This window comes from Athene noctua, chromosome 6 (genome assembly GCF_965140245.1).
Source record: "Athene noctua chromosome 6, bAthNoc1.hap1.1, whole genome shotgun sequence".
Classification (NCBI taxonomy): domain Eukaryota; kingdom Metazoa; phylum Chordata; class Aves; order Strigiformes; family Strigidae; genus Athene; species Athene noctua.
The window spans coordinates 17,898,611-17,919,258 of record NC_134042.1 but is presented as its reverse complement, the minus strand read 5'-3'; the positions used below and the strand labels follow the sequence as shown (position 1 = coordinate 17,919,258).

Genomic DNA, 20,648 nt, shown 5'->3' with positions numbered 1-20,648 from the left:
TAACTGTACATATACAAGACGATCATTGTACACATAGGTAAGATATAAAAAGCAACACAAAAGGAATGCTTAGTTGTGTTTCTGCACAGAGGATTTTCATAACTACTGCATGCTTGTAAACCTCATAAACTGAACACCTTACTATCACTTCCCTTGCCCTACTCCCCCACTCATGAGACAGTCCTATTGAATCAAATTCAGCTGCAGGAAGTATTTGTCACATGGCAGGTACTGAGTAAAAAGCCACTGGATATTTAAAATTATTATCTCTTAAAGATCAACACTTTACACTTTTAGGGATGTTAACTTTTATTTGTTGTCTTTTTTATAATCAGTTTCATAACCTTCAAATTTTGTTTTAAGGAGCTTTTACATGAAGTTTCTTAGTTGATCAAATAGGATTTTTGTGCTTTGTCTTATGCTACCAATTTTGTCTTGGTGTAGTTTTCTCCTACTTTGCACTGCCCAGTGAGAAAACTGTATTCAATGCATTTTCTTCATGGTTTTAGCTAAACTCTGAAGGGTATGAAATTGTGGAATGAATTAGGTGATCTTCCCAGAATTGTGTGTGTGCACGCACAAAGTAATTAGAATCTTATATTTAATGTGTAGGTAATGTTCTGTGGTAATCACCCTTAGGCTTGACTATGCTGTGGTCATATGGTCTGTAGTGCTAATGGAACTGCTCCCAGAACTGATATTTGTAGTGTCGCAATATTGTAAAGTTACAGAGTATTTGTTTCAAAATTCTGTATTCTACAGCATAAATGTAGCTTGGAGTGGGAATGAGACAGAAGATTGTAAATTAAATATGAACATTAAGCAAAAGAAGACACAAAAGGTGATAATTAAGACTGAGGTAGATGTCAGCAATTTACTGGCAGTGAGAGTCTTGAACAGAGGGCAGTTCTGAGCAGTGTTTTGTAAGTGGTTAGTTGCTCTGAAAAAACATGGAGAGAAGTACCAGCTTCAGTGATGACAAACACTGGTTGACAAAGTTTCAAGAAAAAAAAAAAGAAATATATTGAAAAGAGGAATGATATGGTTTTATAAAGTGAATGTCTTCTAAGACACAATTCTTTATTATGTTGTTTCAATGTTGTATAAAGATATCCTTAAATTTCTTGGAAGCTGTCTGTTTTGTACACCCTTGATAAGTATCTGTGTCCTTTAGGTGAGGCATGCTGGTGGACAATACACCCTGCTTCTAAACAAAGGTCAGAAGGAGAAAAAGTTCGAATAGGTGATGACCTTATCCTGGTCAGTGTGTCCTCTGAAAGATACCTGGTAGGTTGGTTTGTTTAACAAGTGGACATATGGTGGGAAAAATACAAAGTGCCGTGAGGGGTTGGGGAAAATGGCTGTGATTCTTATGAATAAAATTTGTTCTAATCTAGGAATTAATGCCTTGTTGTAATGCACTTCTTTTTTCTTAGTGAAAGGTTCCCCCCCCCCCCCCCCCCCCCCTAGAATAAGACTGTTTGCATGCCTTTATCCTGATGTGTACTTAAGCATTCTCCATCTTGGGAAGTTTTTATTTCTGTAACTGTGGAAGATTTTTAAGCTGCAGCTGGAGTCTGCTGGTTAGATATAGAAAAGAGTTCATTTTAAAAACAAGCAACTACTAATTTTTAAAGAATATTTGTGTATTTACTTTATTATGTATTTCCATTTTGTTGAGAAATTAATATCCTAAATATTTTTAAGTGCAGAAATTTCATTCTTTTCTGTTACTCTCATCTTATTTCAGCATCTCTCCATATCAAATGGAAGTATTCAGGTAGATGCTTCCTTTATGCAGACGTTATGGAATGTACATCCTACATGCTCAGGAAGCAATATTACAGAAGGTTTGTCATTTTATTTATTTAGAAATGTTTTCGTATTTGTATCGTTTTTCATAAAGAGTGAAAATGAAAAAATCCCACCCTCAACATCAGACCAAAGAAGTTAATGAAAATAAAGAAAATGAGCATAGGAGAGAAGCATAACAGAAGGGAAAATGGGGAAATACAGATACATCAGCCAGATTAACTGAAGAAAAGCTAAGTAAGTGCTGTAACTTTAGAACAGCAAAGCATAAAAAGTCACAAATGAAGACTGAGAGAGAGCAATAGATGAGTTTATTGTCTTCAATTTAATTTTGGGGAGTAGGAGCTGTGGCCGGTAAACTTAGATTTTGTGATCTTCAATCACCCTGTAACAGTGATTAGAAAAGAGAGATAAAGGTACATGCGAAATCAAAAACAGGTTTCTCATCGTTTCTATTTCCATCTCTTAGTTGTGTTTTTTATTATTTGCTTAATATCCTTTCTGGATCTCACAGCTGTGCTTCCTTATGGTCTCTCTGTAGTAGTCAGTGAAAATGAACTCTCTAAACACACCCTCTTAATCAGCCTTAAATCCTTAAATCCAGCCTTAAAGGGTCAGGATTACCTTCTAGGTACTTGACTGCACTTCACAACCATGTTTGAGAGGCATCCCCTTATTCTGTTTGAGAAATGTGGTGTTCTGTAATGAAAGGCTCATCTGCTCAATATTGCTCCTTATTTCAATGCCATACTCTGTCATTAACACTGTCATAACAAGCATTGTGCTTTACCTCTGCTGTTCTCTGTTCAAAGTATCAGCCCTCCACGTTCATGAATCATAAATGTCTTTAAGTCATTTTGTGTCACTTGGCCCTAAAACTAATCCCTTTTGATGTAGTAATATACAGATTCATAGGGGGAAACGGAGCTGTAAGGGCCTGAGAAAGATGTTGCATTTCCCTGGGATCAGCTATATTAAGTTTCGATAGAATTAAACTACCCTGGTGCTAAAGACTAACAGTGACTAGGCTTATTTGAACTATGGTTGGGGTCTTCTAACCCCAAGTGGTTTAAATCAGCATCCCACAGTGTTTCTGTGCTCTGGCCCGTAAGAAACCTGTCTCAGAGTGTTTTATAGGTTTTCATTGTAAGGGCATATGGGATATGGATTTTCCTTGTAATGCTTTCTGATTGCTTTCTGTTGCAAGAAGTGTAATATGGTGGAGCCATATATTTATAAATGGCTGTCTGGTCCCCTGCAGTCATAGGTCATAAATAGAATAGAGGTTAACTCTGGAAAAAGTCTCCGTATTCTCAGGTTTCACAGGTAAAACAACAACCAAGCAAACAGAAGAGCCATACTGTAGTAAAATTAAAAACTTGTAACATATACAAACATAATGAGCTACACAGAGAGACCATGGAAGATCAGTGGTATATTTTAGATTTCTGTAACAGCAGGGATTTGGCAGATAAATTTCCTAAGTGCTTACCTAATCAGAGTGGTTGAGGTTGGAAGGCACCTGGTTCAGTCCGCTGCTCAAGCAGGTTCACCTGGAGCTGCTTGCCCAAGACCGAGTCCAGACGGCTTCAGAATATCTCCAAGGATGGAGACTCCACTACCTCTCTGGGAGCCATGTGCCAGTGCTCATGGACACTCACAGTGAAAAAGTGTTTCCTGATGTTCAGATGGACCCTCCTGTGTTTCAGTTTGTGCTCATTGCCTCTGGTCCTGTCACTGGGTACCACTGAAGAGACTCTGACTCTGTCCTCTTTACGTTGATCAGATCCCTGCAGAGCCTCGTCTTTTCCAGGTCAAACAGTCCCATTTCTCTCAACTTTTTCTCAAGTGTGAGATGCACCAGTCTTAATCTTCTCAGGGGCCCTTTGCTGTACTTGAAAGCCTTGTAGTGTGTAGTTCAGAATTGGACACATAGTCCAAAACTGTGTAATTAAAAATAAATTTTAAAAAAGGATTGGGTGGGGTAAGCAGAGAATTAGATTATCAGTGTGTCAGTTTTTTCCAACTTCTTAGGCGTAGGTTTAGCTGTATATATACTTCTCAAAACAGTTTACATGAGTGATCATCCTATATCAAAAGACCTAGCAGTCAAGCTCAAGTTGGATGGACAGACTGAGAAAGTGGGATCTCCTGAGTCTAAAATTGGACTGAAGTCAGACAACATACTTTTGTGATGTTTGAAGTGCTTTTGACAGAACATAAATATCAGGAAAAGTGTGGGTTTTTTTTTTTTTTTCATTATTTCTTTGCTTTGGCCTTTGTATTAATTGGCAACAGGATAATTGCCAGTTACTGTTTTCCTAATTTACAAATTTATATTGAATTGGCCACACAGCATGAAAGTTTCTACCCTTCCTCCTTTATGTGTGTTTGTTCTTTTAAAAGGCATTAATTTCACTTACAAGGTCAGAACAATTTGGACTGAGGTTCTGATGAATCACTCTCCTCCTACACCATTTTTTCTTTTCTTTTTTTTCTGTGAGGCAAAGTGCCTGGTTTTGACCTGTAGTCTTTGTGTTAAATGGGTTGGAAAGTTAGCTTCCATTAAACTTAATATTCAGAACTGCTAAGTGTTTTTCTGTCCTCTGTCTCCTGCTGCTGATGTGCAGTTTTGATTTTGACACAAATTATAAATGTCAGAACAAACTGATAAACTCGCTAAATTATTTTGTATTGGGTACATTTAAATTGTATTAAAGGGAAGGAAAATGTAGTATTATATATTTGGTTTGGCTTTTACCTAAGGCATTCAATTTTCAAAGCAGTAATTGTTGCAGGACTTTTTATTTTCCTTTTCTGTCCCAGAATCCTAATTTGATTTTTAAATATTAAGAAAATGTTTTCTTTTTGTCTTCATTTTCAGAAGAAATATTTTTAACTGGAAAAGGTAATAAAAAATAATAAGTTGTCATACTAAATTTTTTCTTCCTGGTTAATTTCAGCTATAAGTGAAAATTTTGAAAACAGATTTCACCTCTGTCTTTTGAATCTTTTAAATTATTTTTTTAGGGTGTTATTTTCATATTGCTAATGTTGAAGTTAGTAAATAAATGTGATTTTCTACAGGATATCTTCTTGGTGGGCATGTAGTACGTTTTTTCCATGGCCATGATGAGTGTTTGACAATTCCATCTACAGAACAGAATGATTCACAGCACAGGTAAGTGATGGTGCATTTTTATACATTTCCTTCTCTCAAAAAAGAATAGTTTCTTGATTGTCAGTTGAATTTGAGGTTAAACACTCTTTACAGCAATTTTTAATTAGGCAGTGACATTGTTACAAGAGGTTTAGACCTACTAAACAGAAAATCAGTCATGAGTTCTTTTATTGCTGAAATTCAAGTAATTGATTTGCACAGAGATTTCAGCCTGTTATGTTGTTTGTCTTTAATAGGTACTACTATAAGCAGAGGTAAGCAAACATTAGCAGGAAAGATGGTAATTTAAAAAAAAAAAAAAATCCCTAACAAAAATCTGAAAGTTCAGCCTCTACAATGTCTTTCATATTATGTGTATTTCACACCATTTTGCAAGTTCTTGCTCTCTCAAATGTGATTAATAGGTTAAGATAATGAAATCATATTAAATAGACTATACAACTTCTGTATTAAACTTAAATCTACATTATCTATCATGTGGATTTATTATTTGAATTTAACTTTGCATGTTGCTGATAATCAAAAGCACAGCAAGCTAATAATTTTGATACACAAAACCCCCACCATTTAAAATCCTAATGAATAAGATTTCTATATCCATTGTGGCAGATAAGTTGTGCTTTAGGTAATATGATAGCACAAGTAACATTCAGTTATGTCAAGTAAAGTTTTACGTTCTAAATTTTCTATTTTTACATTTATGTGGAGTAAAAATGTCTTCAAAGCCAAAATAAAAATGAAACTGAATGTCAGAAAATTTCACTTGATTAATTTTTTTTTATTGCTGTTCTCTTCATGTATGTATAGAAAAAAAAAAAATAGGAAGTTTGCGCTAAGTGTGAAAATGTGCACACCTAGTATAAAAATACTAATGAAAGTATTAGGATCTAGATACCTTGTGTGGAACAGATAACATAATCAGACTAATTTTATAAATAACTAGTCTTCATAAGGCTAGAACAGGTGTCAAGCCTTTTCAGTATGTTCAGAAATGCTGTACTTTGCTATGGCTATTACTTATCTAGAAGTCAGATATAGTTAAAACCAAAAATAATTGTTCTTAATATATATTTGGAAGTTCTGTTTCAATTTTTTTACAACTACGTAAATAACAGGGTAAAAGTAAAGCTTTTTTTTTTTTTCTGAACGAAATCTATATATTTATATTCCTAATACAGAATAGTGTGAATGCTCTATTGAACATTTTCAAATGTGTGACAGTGATATGATGTGCTATGGTTGATGGTTTGGAGTTGTCCTATCTTTTGGTTTTGTGAGCTACATAATAGACATAAGGCCAAGTTTGTACTGTGTTATAGTTGTAGAAGACGTATTTACCTTATACTAAATGAAATGAATACATAAAAAAAACCAAATAGCAATAGAAAAAGAGCTGTAGAAAAAGTTTGTGTTTATTTCCATCTCTTTGTTTAATCAATTCTATGCATTCTGTTAGGACTATTAAATTAGCTAAATTAGGCAAGAGTTGATAATTTCTCTTTTCATAGAACAGACATGTAATTTTCTGAAGGTTTCTGTAGAGAATGCTTCTTAACAATTCACACAGTGACTATTTGCTGTCAAGAATCTTAAGATTTTATATTACAGGCCAAGCAAAAATACATGGGATGGACATATTGAACATCAAAAAGACAGGCTTGGCAAAATCTCAGAATAAGATGGGTGGAATCAAGCAGATGAAGAAAGTGTTATATTCATGATGATGTGTAAAAGCAGCAATTCTCTTTTACCTGTAGTTTTGTTACTGTAAGAACAGGTCACTAATGCTAGTACAATGTTGCACAGAGAAAAGCTAGAAAAGGTTTTGAGAGTTCAAGTAGTATAGGAATTTAAGAAGTGAATTTAAAAGGTGAACAAACACATATCTATGGTATTCCTTCAGTGAAGGAATGGTTGAGTTGGGCCAAGAAGAGATAAAGGAGATCAATGAGAATGGAAATTAATTACTAGTTTTGAGCTTAGCTAGGAATAGGTCATTAGAGTCTGCCAAAACTAACATCAGTAAGGTTAATGGGAGCAAAGAAGATTGCAAAGATCTAGGATGAAAATGGGAAAGAAAAAAATCCACTCAGTTGTGTATTCAATGTATCATAGAATCATAGAACCGTCCAGGTTGAAAGGAACCTTAAAAGATCATATTTATAGAGTCTGGAAATGAAGATTAATTGATTGCTAGGGGTTTTTTTTTGTTATTTTGTATTTTGATTCTAGAGTATCAAAAACATTATTATGAAAGACAAGATGTGTAGGAAATGTTACTACCTTTACAGTGGGGAATATCTATTCTTACTCTTACGGTGCACTATAATTTAGAAATTTTTGAAATCGCATGTGTGTTCCTAAATGGGACTCCGAAATAATGTACAGGTATAGATCTATAAGTCCATTACCCTATAAAGATACTGGATGCAAATGGTTTGTCACATTCCAGTATACTTCATGTTAATATATTCTTCCTGGTGTGTATTGGTGTTGATCAAGGAGCAGAATATCAGATAAATTAAAATCTTAGTTGGTCTAAATAGAAGAAAAGTTGTAGAAACTCTTGCTCAGATAAGAAAAACATAACTTTATTTCACAAGTTGAGTTCCAGGTTCCACAGATGCATGAGAACAACCCCAAACAGAGATTTTTTTTTTTTCCTGTTAACTGTTGAAAAAGGAAAAGAATTTGACAATCTGAAAAGCCAGTTAAAATTCTGCATTTCAAAATGCAACTTGAATTCAGAACAGGCTGTATAACATCCATGTTGTGAAATTTTTATGTATGCTTGTGCAGCATTCAGTCAAGTTTGCCAGATCAGGAAGGCAGATTTAAATTTCCCTTACTGCACATTTTTTCAGATACATTAGTACAATAGAAGGTCTGGCTTCTGTGCATGCCTGGGTTTAGTCCTGTTCACAGGAATACAAGAAAGGTTTTTTTCATCTTTCAGTGATCATTCATGTCTTGTCACGCAAGCATCAGAATTTTGTATAATCTTTCTCATATATAATGGATGTAGGAAACACAGTGGATAATAGGAAAGGTTTTGATCTGAAATTCAGGATACATAGAGCATTTTTTTTAAATATGAAAATCCTTTCACTACTGTACCAATAGCTTCCTAAGACCCAAATTACAGTTTGAACTTTTTGGGTTTTGTACCTTAATCACATTATGATACAGTAATTTTTCATTCTGCATTATTCTGTGTTTTTCAGTTTGACTGTCTTTATGGTTTGGGGTCAGTTCCAGTTATTTTAATTAAACAAGGAAAAGTGGAATTGTTTTCTTAATCTTTCTTCACCCCTTCTTTCACTTGGGAAAGGAAAGAATAGGTTATATGGATTACCTGTTCTTACCTGTAACAAAGGCCTAACGAATTTTATCGTTAGAAATTGATGAAACATTTAGGAATAAGCACGAATCATGTAATCTTGCTGAAAGGTTCAAACAATCTTTCACTTAAGTATCAATAAATAAATATATGAACAGAAAGAACTACTCCCAGAAAACTTTAAAAATACAAAAAAGGCTGACTGCCAGTTTTCTAAGGAAAATTATAGAACCCAACAAACTTTTGGAAGTTTGCTGTGCTTTTGAAAAGAAGCTAGTGAATCAGTTTGTTTTGCATCTGGGATAAATTTATATGTCTGAACACTTCTCTCTTGCTCAAATTAGGAAGGAACATAGTGCAGTATATTACAGTTATTAAGAATGTGATTTTCTTATTGGTGTCTGCTTGGAGGGCTCAGTTTCTGACCACACTCACAGTTTACACATAGATATTGTCACGTCACTCTTTCAAATGAAGAAGTAGGCATAGTAAAAAGTAATTCTGTCATCCTCTCGTGCTGTTTTGCTGTGTGAACAGGTTTCTGTTCAGTTTGAACATCCACTGAGCATTTGCTACCAGTAACAGAACATTTCAAGTTATTGTATAATGATGGTGCAGTAAACCCTTACATAGTACAGTATCAAGGATTGTTTGGGAGCCACATTGTAAAAGCAAGGTCTTCACCCTAATAGAATTTTCCAGTAGTAGTAATGTTGCAGATAGTAGCCTAAAAATGTGTAAAAGAAATTAAATTTACTTAGTTAAGAGATTCTTAAAATATTTTAAAATAGGTAAGGTGTATATCAAACTTCCCAAATTATTATTCTAACTAAATAAAATATTTGATTAGATGTTCATTGTTTTCTAAGTTTTTACTGTTGCAGAATGTAAAAAATACACTTATTTTAAAATTATTAAAAATATTATTAAATATATTTTTAAAAAAGCTCTATGTATCCTGAGTTTCAGATAAAGATTTTTCTTCTTATCCTTGTATTTCCTATATCCATTATATATGAGAAAGGTTATGCAAATTCAAACACTTAGATGACAAAACACAAATGATTACTGAAACATGAAAAACTTTCTTGTATGTATTCCTGTGAACACGACTAATCTACTATAATGTGTATTTGTATTGGATTATCGAGTAGAATGTTAGTTTCACCACCAAAACATGCCACTAACCCCAGCTAGTAATTCAAGAAAACTAGATTATATCAAAAGCTGTATCCCTTCACTTCCTGTTTTTTATTTCTCTGAGTTTCCTAAAACTAATATATAATTTTATCTGTATTATCTGTTTTGTAAGGATTATAATACAACATTTTTGTTTGATCACCACTGTTTTGTCTTTTAATAAGAATGTTATAAGCAATTCTAGGAATTAAGTCTCTGATGTTGTATTCATTCAGATAATCATTAAAGTATGCAGATATGTATACTTATTTTGATGTTGTGTTTATATGTATTTAAGAGCATTAACAATTTAGATTAATCTCTTGGGAACTGTATGAATTATGTATTTTTGCGACGGATTAAGTACCAGCAAAAGATTTTAGCCACTTTGAAGGCAATGTATTTTATCAAGTCCTGAGAGAGAATAGCTTAATGGAAATTTAGCCTAACTTCCCTGAGACATTCAGATTGTGTATTGTGCTCTCACTGATGAGTAGGAATCTTTTGTCCATTCAACTCCATCTGTTCAGCTAAGGAGAAGTGAGTCCTATATGGTTTACAGAAGAGTAAGTTATAAATACTATGTAGCACAAATAAACACAAGAAGATGATCTTCTAAATCTTTTCTGTAGGAAAGTACTTTATGAAACCGGAGGAGCTGGTGTTCGAGCAAGGTCTTTGTGGAGTATAGAACCTCTTCGAATAAGGTGCTGGTATTTTTGGACCTTTTTTGTTAGCAACTCTTGTTAACAGCAAATTTGTTGTTACAGACCCTTAAGGCAGAACATGAGTAATATTTTTGTCCTGCTATATGATATTTGTTAGTATGTTCACTGTCAATAATAAAAAGTAATCTTCCATGATATAATCATATGGGGAATGTCAGTATTTTAAGGCATTTTGTTTGTTTGTGTCCCATATCAAAAGAAGTGTTGCCTATGAGATGTATCTGTTAGAGACATCGCTTCTATCCAAAAGTAAAATGCTTTCCTAGTTTTCACTTGGAATTTTAGAAGCATGGGTGGAAATCGGAACAGTAATAACCCTCATGGGTGTCTTCTCTTTTTTTTTTTTTTTTTTTTTCTAGACTGTATCTCCCTCCTAGGTGATTAGTTATCTGTTATCTTGTTGCAAATGAAATTTCAATATATGCCATAAGGGTATGCATGTTTTAATTTTGATGGCCTTCTGAACTGTATGTTTGTTTTACTCTTGGTGTGTTTGTGATTGCAAATGAAGTGCCCTCATATAGCAACAGAAATGCAGGATAGTTCTTTGGAATGTTGAGTCCTTAGGTTTGATTTATTTGTTTAGGCAGTTAAGTGAAATACAGTAGTTATTTTACACTTCAGTATTTTTCAAAAACATGTAGGATTTTTCTATGGACATCATATGTAGCACCCTAATAAGATAGAGAGACGGTATAGTAACAAGAAACTTAAAGCTATACTCCTTTCCAAGGTTCCCTTTGCAAATATATTGGTTTGCATCTGTTTTAATGCAGTGTTTTAATACTGAAATCAAAAGTAAAAAGAAATATATATATAGCACGTTCTATTTTCTGAACATCCTTTAAAGCCCAAAATAGAAATATTAGTTTTGCTTGCTTCATAAATTATTTTTTATAATTTATTAATTTAGCTGGAGCGGAAGTAACATGAGATGGGGACAGCCTTTCCGTCTTCGTCATATTACAACAGGAAAGTACTTGGCTCTGAATGAAGATGAAGGACTTGCAATGTTAGACAGAGAAAAGTCAGACACAACATCTACTGCCTTTTGCTTTAGAGCATCAAAGGTAAATAACATCAACGCAAATTTGTCTTAAATGTGGAGCTCTCAAATACTAGATTTGAGTTGGTTCAATGACTTTATTTTTAATCTTCTAAATTGAAGCAGTTGACAGGGATTATGCATTTAAATACAGATGTAAACAACCTGAGTTGAGAGTAACAGAGGTTTACTTCAGGAAAGATAAGGATCACGGATAAACTTCAGAGTAAACTAAACTGTAAATAGGTTAAAAAAAAGACTGAAACTAATACAGTGCATGATACAGTGGTTTAATGTGAATGCTTGAATCATTATAGAATCATTATAGTTGGACACAGTCTCATTAGAATGTTATTCTTTCCAGCTCTATCTGTCATAATGGTATTGAGTTGAATTCAGTTCAGTTGGGCTAAATTCTGCCCTTGCTATTCTTTGTGCCGTGTGTTGATAGGTGAATCACAAGAAAAATGTAGCCAGTGATTTCTAAACCATATGTTTTCAAACTGGGCTCTAGTGAGCTCCTAATTGCATGCTACCAGCTTTTTCATCATTTCCATCTGAGAAAAACAGTGAGAGAGAATGAAGAATGATTATGGAGATAGGTGAAAAGAATAACTTTTTTCCAGAAAGTGAAAGGTTTTTACATGGAAGATGATGAAAAGTTTTTTGTAAAAGGAACAAGCTTTCATGATACATACTTTCATGATATTACTTATAAATATTTGCCATAGCTGCTACAATATAGTTTTTTATTAAGTATGAGAAGTTAAATGTTCTATGGAATTCTGAATGCTGTATGGTCCTGTAAAGGGCAGTGAAAAAGAATCTTTAAAGTTAGATATATACTATATAAAATCTAGCATTAAGGGTCTTGACAGATGCTAGATTTCTGTTAGCATAATAAAGCAAATACTTCTTTTCAGCATGTTTAAAATAACAGTGTTTATTTTATTAGTGTGTCTGCATATGACATGCCAAGAATTTTTATTTTAACCCGTTAAAGCAATTGAAAAACCACCAGGAAATTTCCTTAGATTTCTGGATGCTCACCAAATAATGTTTGTTGTTTTCTTCAGTGTAAAGAATATGCAGTGTAGATTGTGCATATGATGTTGTGCAGGGGCATTTATTACAGCTATAATTTTTCTCCATTTTTGGCAAATCATGGCACCCTGGTAAGGATGGTGAGTATGCCAGGAATGCTTCAATTACTAGTTTAAAATTCTGCTCAAATTCTTATAATGTACTCACTGCCAAACTGGACACCAGATGTCCTGCTATTTCTTAATATTTTATTCTATGCATATAAATGTATAAATTTTAAGTATATGAACTTTATGTTTATGTATGCATACTCATAAAATAAATAATTTGTTACACTGAATAGATGTGCTCTATACTAGGCACATTAGTGAAAATGGTTACAATCCACAAAATGACTAAGGTGAAGTACAGTAGTAATTAACTATGCAGAAATCAATAATGACTGTGTAATGCACTCATCCCTTCTACTGTGTTTATACATAATACAGTTAATGTACATTTTTATCTGAAATAAAAGTTCAGTGTCTCATCATCCTAGGATTTCTGCTGTCCTATATAGAAAAGAATATTTTTATGTCACAACAGGTTATAAATTTGCTTGTGTTATAAATTTGTTATAAATTTGCCAAGAATAAGAGTAGTTGTTTGTTGTCTGGGCAGGGGAGAGCTGCACTGGCCTATGGGTAGACACTTTAGTGTTTTCAAAGGTGAGGGGAACAAGCAGTATTGACTTTTCCTGCAGAAAGAAGGGTGAGGTTTTGGAAGCGAATAAACCCCCAAAATTGATCTGGACTGTAAGATGGAAAGGACTCTTAAAGACAAGGGCTGACTGCATACAGATTGAGAGTAAAAAGAACTGTAGAATAGTTAGACTAGATATGTTCAAGTGTGCTTTTCTTAATTTCTACACGTATGTATTTGTAAACCTTTGTTTTCTCTTGTTCACTTTTTCAGTGAAGAAATATTTTCACTTGCCTGGTCCTTAATATGACATGAATAAAGGGAAATTTCAAGATAACTGTCTAATACCTTCTATGCATCTGTGTACAGATCCTTAGAGTGCTGGAATACCTGGCTATTTACAGCACACTTGTCCTTTAGAGTCGTAGAATAATTCTGATTGGAAAGGACCTTGGGAAGTCATCTAGTCTGGCCTTCTACTTCAGGTGTGGTCAACACTCAATTTGGACTAGATTGCTCAGAAGTATCCAAAAGGAAATAAAACATTTCTCCATTGAGGCATTCTGTCCAGTTTGGAAGACAACAAGAATGTTTTTGTGGAAAAAAGAGATTATCTTTGTCAGTAGGCAGAGCTGTGTGGCATATATCAAATCCCCAAGGCTTCACAGGAGCCTGTAACATATAACTTCTTTTTCCAACAGTTGTTATAGAGACCCTCTTGTTGAAAAAGCACACCTTCATCCTCAATATTTTTACATACCACTTCAGCAGTCTTGTGTGTTCCTTGCTTTTCAAAACTGGTGGTTGCATTCATAATTATTTACTTTCACTGTTTTTTTCCTTTTGCTGGGTAACACTGGGAATTAAAATAAGTGTGTTAAATTCTAAAATTTAAAAAGTTAAAATTTTAAAAGTTAAAATTAGAGTTTTCCTTAATATGTCCTTACATAAATAATAATGGAAGGGAGCTTTTAAAAAAGCAAAAGAATATGCTAAAGAACATTATGGTGATGATTTCAATGAAAACAGCATATGCAGTATATGTCTATTTGCTGTAATTTACTGCAAACTAAGCTTACAAGCATCAGAAATTGATGGAAACCCCCCAGAATTATTCCTTTACTTGAGCTTAATATGGAGCTTACTTTTAACAAAGTTTTAAAATGTCAGCCTTTATATTTTAAGGCAACAGTTCTGTAATGTCTTGTGACCAAGAGGCAGCAGTTTCCCTACAGCAGATGGAATCCTGTTTTGAAATGGGATGTTCTCATTCCAAACAGAACTTGGCTCAGAACACTCTGCTGAGCAGAACTTTGCTTCTGCCTATAAAATTATTTGAGAATAAACACAGTGAAGAACAAGAGCATATTTAATAATATTTATTTATTTTAAAATTGCTGAAACCCAGGATTAATATCTGAGATTTAATATTTTATTTTCATGATGGTATCTACAATTGACAATGAAGAAGTTATTGGTATATTCTGAGTAAGTAACATTCTGACACATTCAAAAGTCACAGATGACTCATGCAGAAGGATTTGATATCATTTTAATATTACTGCCAGCATGTAGCTATCTTAGGGGCTCAACATGGCACTAGAACGTTGTAATAGTTTAGTAGTAATCATAAAGTTTGTTTTTGGTATAAGTAGATAAGTATAACACAGTCCTTTACCTACAATTGTCTCTAAAAGTTCAAGTATTTATTTGTAAGTTCATATTTTATAATTACTCTTTCCCAGTAAGCACTGCATTTCAAATACGGTATTAAGCTATTTGTTTTACTCATTTTATATGGGAGGAGACAAAAGATAAATTAAAATAACTTTTTTTTTTTTTTTCTCCCCTTACCTACTGAGGTGTAGAAGTGCATACAGCAAAGCATACCAAGTACAGTGAGCCCACTAGCAAGATATGTATGCTCAGTATATCAGTCCTCTGCTCTTATATTTCTAGACCTTTAGATATTTTTCTTTAGGGAAATTGGGGTAGCCTGTGGCAGTACTTTTAATGCAGTAACAGTGTGCAACACCGAAAGATACAATTTTAGTTAGCTTATGCAGGTTAGATTTACCAAGAGTTCAGCAGTCAGGTTGTCTTACCATTCTTAAGGGTACATAAACAAGCCATTCAGATATCAAGAGTTTTCTCTACTGTGTTTTTACAAGAAGACTGTTGAAAAACCATTGTAAAGACAGTTGGGTTTATTTGTCCTGTTCACACTGTCATTCCTCACTTGCCTTCTGTCACGTAGGAATCTATAATTTTATGAAGTCTCTCTTTTTCTAAATATTGCCCTTCCTCTAGTATATTAAATATCTCGTGAAAATTACATCTTTGACAGCTTTGCCCTCAAGTTCCTTTGTTCATTTCTTCTTTCTTTTTTTTATTTTTTGTTACTGTTATTTTTCCTCTGACATCCTCCAGGTTCATGATGTGATTTGTTTTCTTCCATTTGATTCATTCATGGCCTGAGGGAGTTAAACTGAGAATAGGTTGGGAAGAGAGGGTTTTGAAGGGGAAAGTGTTTGGATATTTTGCTGCTAAGATAGATACAAATATAAAGATAAAAGATATTTTTTCCTCTTCTCCCAGATAATGTTATCTGACTATACCTTTTAGCTGTTACAAAATATGCCCTTTCTTTGCACGCTGCTGTCAAATGACTGCACAAACTGGACAGAACACAAAAAGCAAAACATCATAAAGAGGAATTTATGCTGTATTGCTTAAAGTGAGAACAGCTTTCAGGCCCCCAAAATCATTCTAAAACTTTATTTATAAAATTCAAAAAAATCTTGTTTTTTCTTTGTTTAATGTTGTCTAAAGGATCAGTATCATTCATTTTTTTAAAAAACGGTTACTTAATTAGGATCACTTGTTACAACATTATGCTTTCATTCATTGAAATTTCTTTGATGTTTGATTCTTGAGGCAGATGTAATATTTGAGAAAAATGTTTTAATATTTTAATATTCAGGATGCTATGTAAAGCCAAATGATTAATTGCTGACAGTTAATGAATTTCTGCTATTTTATTGTATTTTTTCATTTAATGGCCTCACCGTAAATGTGTACTGAAAGAGTTCATCTTTGTATGTGATAGTGCAGTCCACATAAATATGATGTGACATGATTTCCTCATCGTCTTGATATTGTAATGGTATCCCCAAGGAATGTCTTGTAATTTCATTCTACTTCATCTTGGCATTATAATGCTGTCTGTTTCTACTAAAATTATTGTTGAAATGTGACTGTTGAATTCCATATAAAAGAAAGTAGATTAATATAGTTAAAATAGAACTTCTCTTTACTACACAGATGTTGTTCATAAAACTGAAATGAAATAAGAGAACCTGTTACATATATAAGTTAACCTGTGTATCAATGTCTAACATGTTTTGTTTATTTAGCAACAAATGAAAAACCGTCTACACTTCAGATTAAGCACATCAACATTTGAAATCATAGAAAAAGGATATAATTTAATTGCTCTATTTACTTAGAGGTTTTTTGTTCAATCACACACATGTACGTGCATCCATAATTTGCGATTACAGGTTTTGCTGCATAACTCTGTTCTTATTCCTGAATTCAATTTTGAAAGTAAAACTATTTTATTTTGAAGAAAAACAAAAAGATACTTGCTTTTGTGCTGGAGACTTAAAATGCTCTGGTTATGAATGAATAATAATGGGTTGGGCATAAAAACTGTACTGGGTGTTCCTGCTGAACATTGAGCACTGTCTTTAAAAGATATTTGAAAGCATCCAATTCCTCTTACAAAGAGGATAAATGAAAAAATAGAATAAATGTAAAAAAATAAACAATTCAAAAGTAAAATAAATGTAAAAGCCAAATTGTACTTATTAAAAGTATTAATATTTTCTACTTTGCTAGTTGTTGCAATACAGAGGCATTATTCCAACAGAATTTCTCATCTGAATATATGATTTACAAGCAAAAAATTCTTTAGCATAAAAATATTTAACATATTTCAAAACATGTTTCTGCTTATTTTTCTTTTTCATATTTAAGCTAAAATTTGAAAAATTTAGTAATATGATGTTCTACAGACTCTACTAAACTGAAACTTTAATTACATCAGGAACTCAGTTATTGATTAGGTTAGGTTAAATATTTAAAGATTTTAAAAATATATATATGTTTGTATGATCATGGTTTTTACTTGATTTTTCTTGTTTCACTGAAAATGATGCTTCAGATTTGAAATTATTTTTAATCAGAATCTGACTAATTGGACAGAAACAAATTATGTGAAATGAAATTTAACTGCATCTTAATAACATCAGTAGCATAAACATTGTTCAGTGTCGGAATGTGTTTCAGGGTAGAGTTCAATGGTTTTTGCTGTTCCAGTACAATGATTAAAAGTCAACTTGTATTTTCTCTTTTTAGGAGCTAAAAGAAAAGCAGGATTCTAGTCTTAAACGTGACATGGATGGAATGGGAGTCCCAGAAATAAAGTATGGTGATTCAATCTGTTTTGTCCAACATGTGGCCAGTGCCTTATGGTTGACCTACAAAGCACAAGACGCTAAATCAGCACGTTTAGGTCCCTTGAAAAGAAAGGTAATGTTTGAGGGTTTTTTTAATTACTTATAAAATTAATGTTAGTTACATAACAGTTTTGGTCTGTCCTGTTTTTTTTGCCATTCTACCAGTGTGGCAATTGTGTGTTTTAATTGTTTTGTGCTGTTTTATTGAAAATGGTGTGAATGTTTCATTCTGAAAACGAAAATAGTGGTGGATATTAACATAACTATGTAATTGAAGAAAAACTTTGCCACTAAGAAATGTGTTTAGCTATTTTTATTGCCAGAAGAAATTATTAATTTGTGTTCAGTTTTTATTTTTGACACTTCAGTAAATGATGGAAGTCCCTGATTTGGATGGTCAAATCACTTTTTTCAAAATCTACATTTAACTGTTTAAGAGCATAAACTTATAAGTCATCTTGCATTCATTGGTGTTTTACATTTTCTAATTGAGTATATTGTATGAAATGGCAATTAAATCTGTTGCTTAAGAAATGGCCCTAGTAACCCCTCAAGTTTCTTAAGTGATTTTAATGAATAATTTCCTGCCAGAATGTTAGATGTAATTGTGATGTGACATTGAGAAGGTCTTTCTCTCAACCTTTTGATTATAGAGTATGAGTATATTCTCAATTAGGGGCATATGACCTGTAATCTTTTCAAATTATGTTTACATTTCGTTCAGAATTACGGGGTTTAATACTAGCTTTGCATAACTGCATCATTACCAAATGATTCTGTATTCATACATTTTTACAACTTGAACCTATTGTTAGAGCATGAAAAATAAAAAGTTAATTACTGAACAGAAGTTGGAATTCTTCTTTAATTACTTGTGTGTATGTACATTCACAAGAAGATACCCATATACAAATTCTATAATAGATAAAATATGGTCCTCAGCACACCCTTGGCACAATCTCATTTAAGCAGCACTCATGGTCATAAATGGGCAGTGAGTGTCCAGCCCCTTCACTTCTCAGCGGCCTGGCTGATCAGAGAAATTCTTCTTTGTATGTCAGTCATTCAGTATTTTCTTGATAAGATATTTAATCACACAATGATGGTCTCTTCCTTTCCCTTGCCAATATTGGCTATGGGATTCTGTTTCCTTGTAGGGTCCTATTTTACTTCTTGAAAAGACAACATGTAGATTCTTTGCAATAGCTTCCTGTGAGGTTTAGTATTTTTTTCCCCGGTTTTCTGCTCAGCAGCATGGGACTAAAAGAACCTCCATAACTGCCCGTGACATTTATTCTCCTTTCAAACTGATTCATTCATGTTCAAAGATTCCAAATCTCTTGTTGCCCTCTCACATGGAGAATAGTCTCCTGTTAAGTGCCTTCAGACAGAACAAAACCCAAACCTTCTCACTTCCTGTAATTGATATTCCTGTGGAGACACGAAACAGTTTTTCATCCTCTGCAAAATATGGTACTAGACTATAATTTTGTAAGCAAGTTTAGATATATACAACCCTTTAAATTTTGTATCAGATTTGTTTTTCTATAGTAAAAGTGAAGTCATAGCTTTGTATGCATCCTCCATCATCATTTTGTCAGGTTTTCACTTCCAGCCACTGCAATCCTTCTCAAGCTGACCTGCACTTTTTGTAACATGCCTCAGTATCACTAGGAGGATTGAGAAATACCTTATTTTTGTAAGAGGCAAAGGTTGGGGTTTTTTTCATATAACCTAGCTATTTTAACTTACAGCTGCTGCAAATTTATACAGGGAAGAAAAAATCTGTGGGATTAGTTCTGCTATAAAATACTCAAAATGCCAAGTAAAAATTTCTGTTGTTTGGCTTTGCTGTAGTTCCATGTATCTAGTTATCATGCTGTCATTGCAAGACACAAATATGTAAGAAATTCTGGCATCATTTATGAGGCTTCTGTTGCACAATTTCTGCCAGAATTTTGATCTATTGTATCACTTTCTCTCTGAGCTCTTGGAAACCAAAGGTTCAGGACTCTGCCAGGTAGTGATGATGTTTACACCACTATTCTATTTAATGTTCTTCCACCATCCAGCATGACTAATGGATACTTATCTTTTCAGTTTGAGAGTTTGCTTCTGTGCAGCCTATGAACTCTTGCAGAGCTCCACAGTGCTAGAGCTCAGAGAACAAAAAAAAAAGCTATATGTTTTGAATTCAAGTCCTGGAGACCATTGCTGCCATGGTCAATACCAATGTCCTGTTGTACCTCAACAAGCAAGGCAGTGCTGGATGCTTCTGGCCCTGATCTACTTACTGGAGTTCTAAATAGCACTTTCCTGTCATTGTAGTGTTTCTGTATGATTTAGTTGAGGTTTTGGGTTTGAAGGGTTTTTTTTCTAGAGAAACAGGGAAGATTAGGTCCTTCTAAAAGACTTCTCTATTACTTGATCTACTGCATACTTAGGGAGAGGAGTGCATATCTGCTACACAATGGTGAAGGTGTAGCAAATACATGTAGTGTTTTGCAAGGTGTGGCAGCTTTAATATCCTATCTGTCAAATGTTTTAATTCCTGTACCGTTCCTGTAGGTACAAAATCTGGAGCTACATGCATTAGCCTGAGGAAACATTATCTGATTGTCAATTGTTTTCTTATTAGTTTTATGATGGGAAGAACAATTCTTTAGTTATTGTTCAGTTACAAGACCCTAGGACCTTTCTTTATGGAACTAGTGATATTTCAGTCCCCAGAGTCACCCACAAGTGTGACTCTATATAAGGAGTACTTGAACAAAGAGAAAAGATAACCATTATGTAAACTAGTCTCCTTTAAAATAATTTTGTCAACATACTCATTCAAAAATGTCTTCCTAGTCTTCTCCATCACATTTCCATGGGTTCTGGGGTCCAGATAATTCATAGGGTGATGTTTGCCTCTTAAAATCACTTTCTCAGCATGTTGGAAGGAACAGAGCATGTTTACTTTGGATTCTGCCATGTATAGAAAAACACCACATTCCAATGCTTTGGATATCTATATGACAGTATGTACAAAAAGCTGTTGGTAAATATCCTTCCCATTTGTGGCGGTAACCACTTGTATAACATTATTAGTTTCATCATTAACTATTCAGTG

At 33.6% G+C, this 20,648-nt stretch overlaps 1 protein-coding gene across 1 annotated transcript in view; it reads left to right on the top strand.

The window, feature by feature from the left end:
- The window catches only part of RYR3 (ryanodine receptor 3), a 241,883-nt gene that overhangs the window by 64,838 nt on the left and 156,397 nt on the right, over window positions 1-20,648 (top strand). The window contains exons 6-11 of the mRNA XM_074909779.1: window positions 1,175-1,287; window positions 1,751-1,850; window positions 4,900-4,993; window positions 10,145-10,219; window positions 11,154-11,310; window positions 17,433-17,606. Coding sequence (XP_074765880.1) covers window positions 1,175-1,287; window positions 1,751-1,850; window positions 4,900-4,993; window positions 10,145-10,219; window positions 11,154-11,310; window positions 17,433-17,606 — 713 coding nt within the window. The remainder of the gene's footprint in view (window positions 1-1,174; window positions 1,288-1,750; window positions 1,851-4,899; window positions 4,994-10,144; window positions 10,220-11,153; window positions 11,311-17,432; window positions 17,607-20,648) is intronic.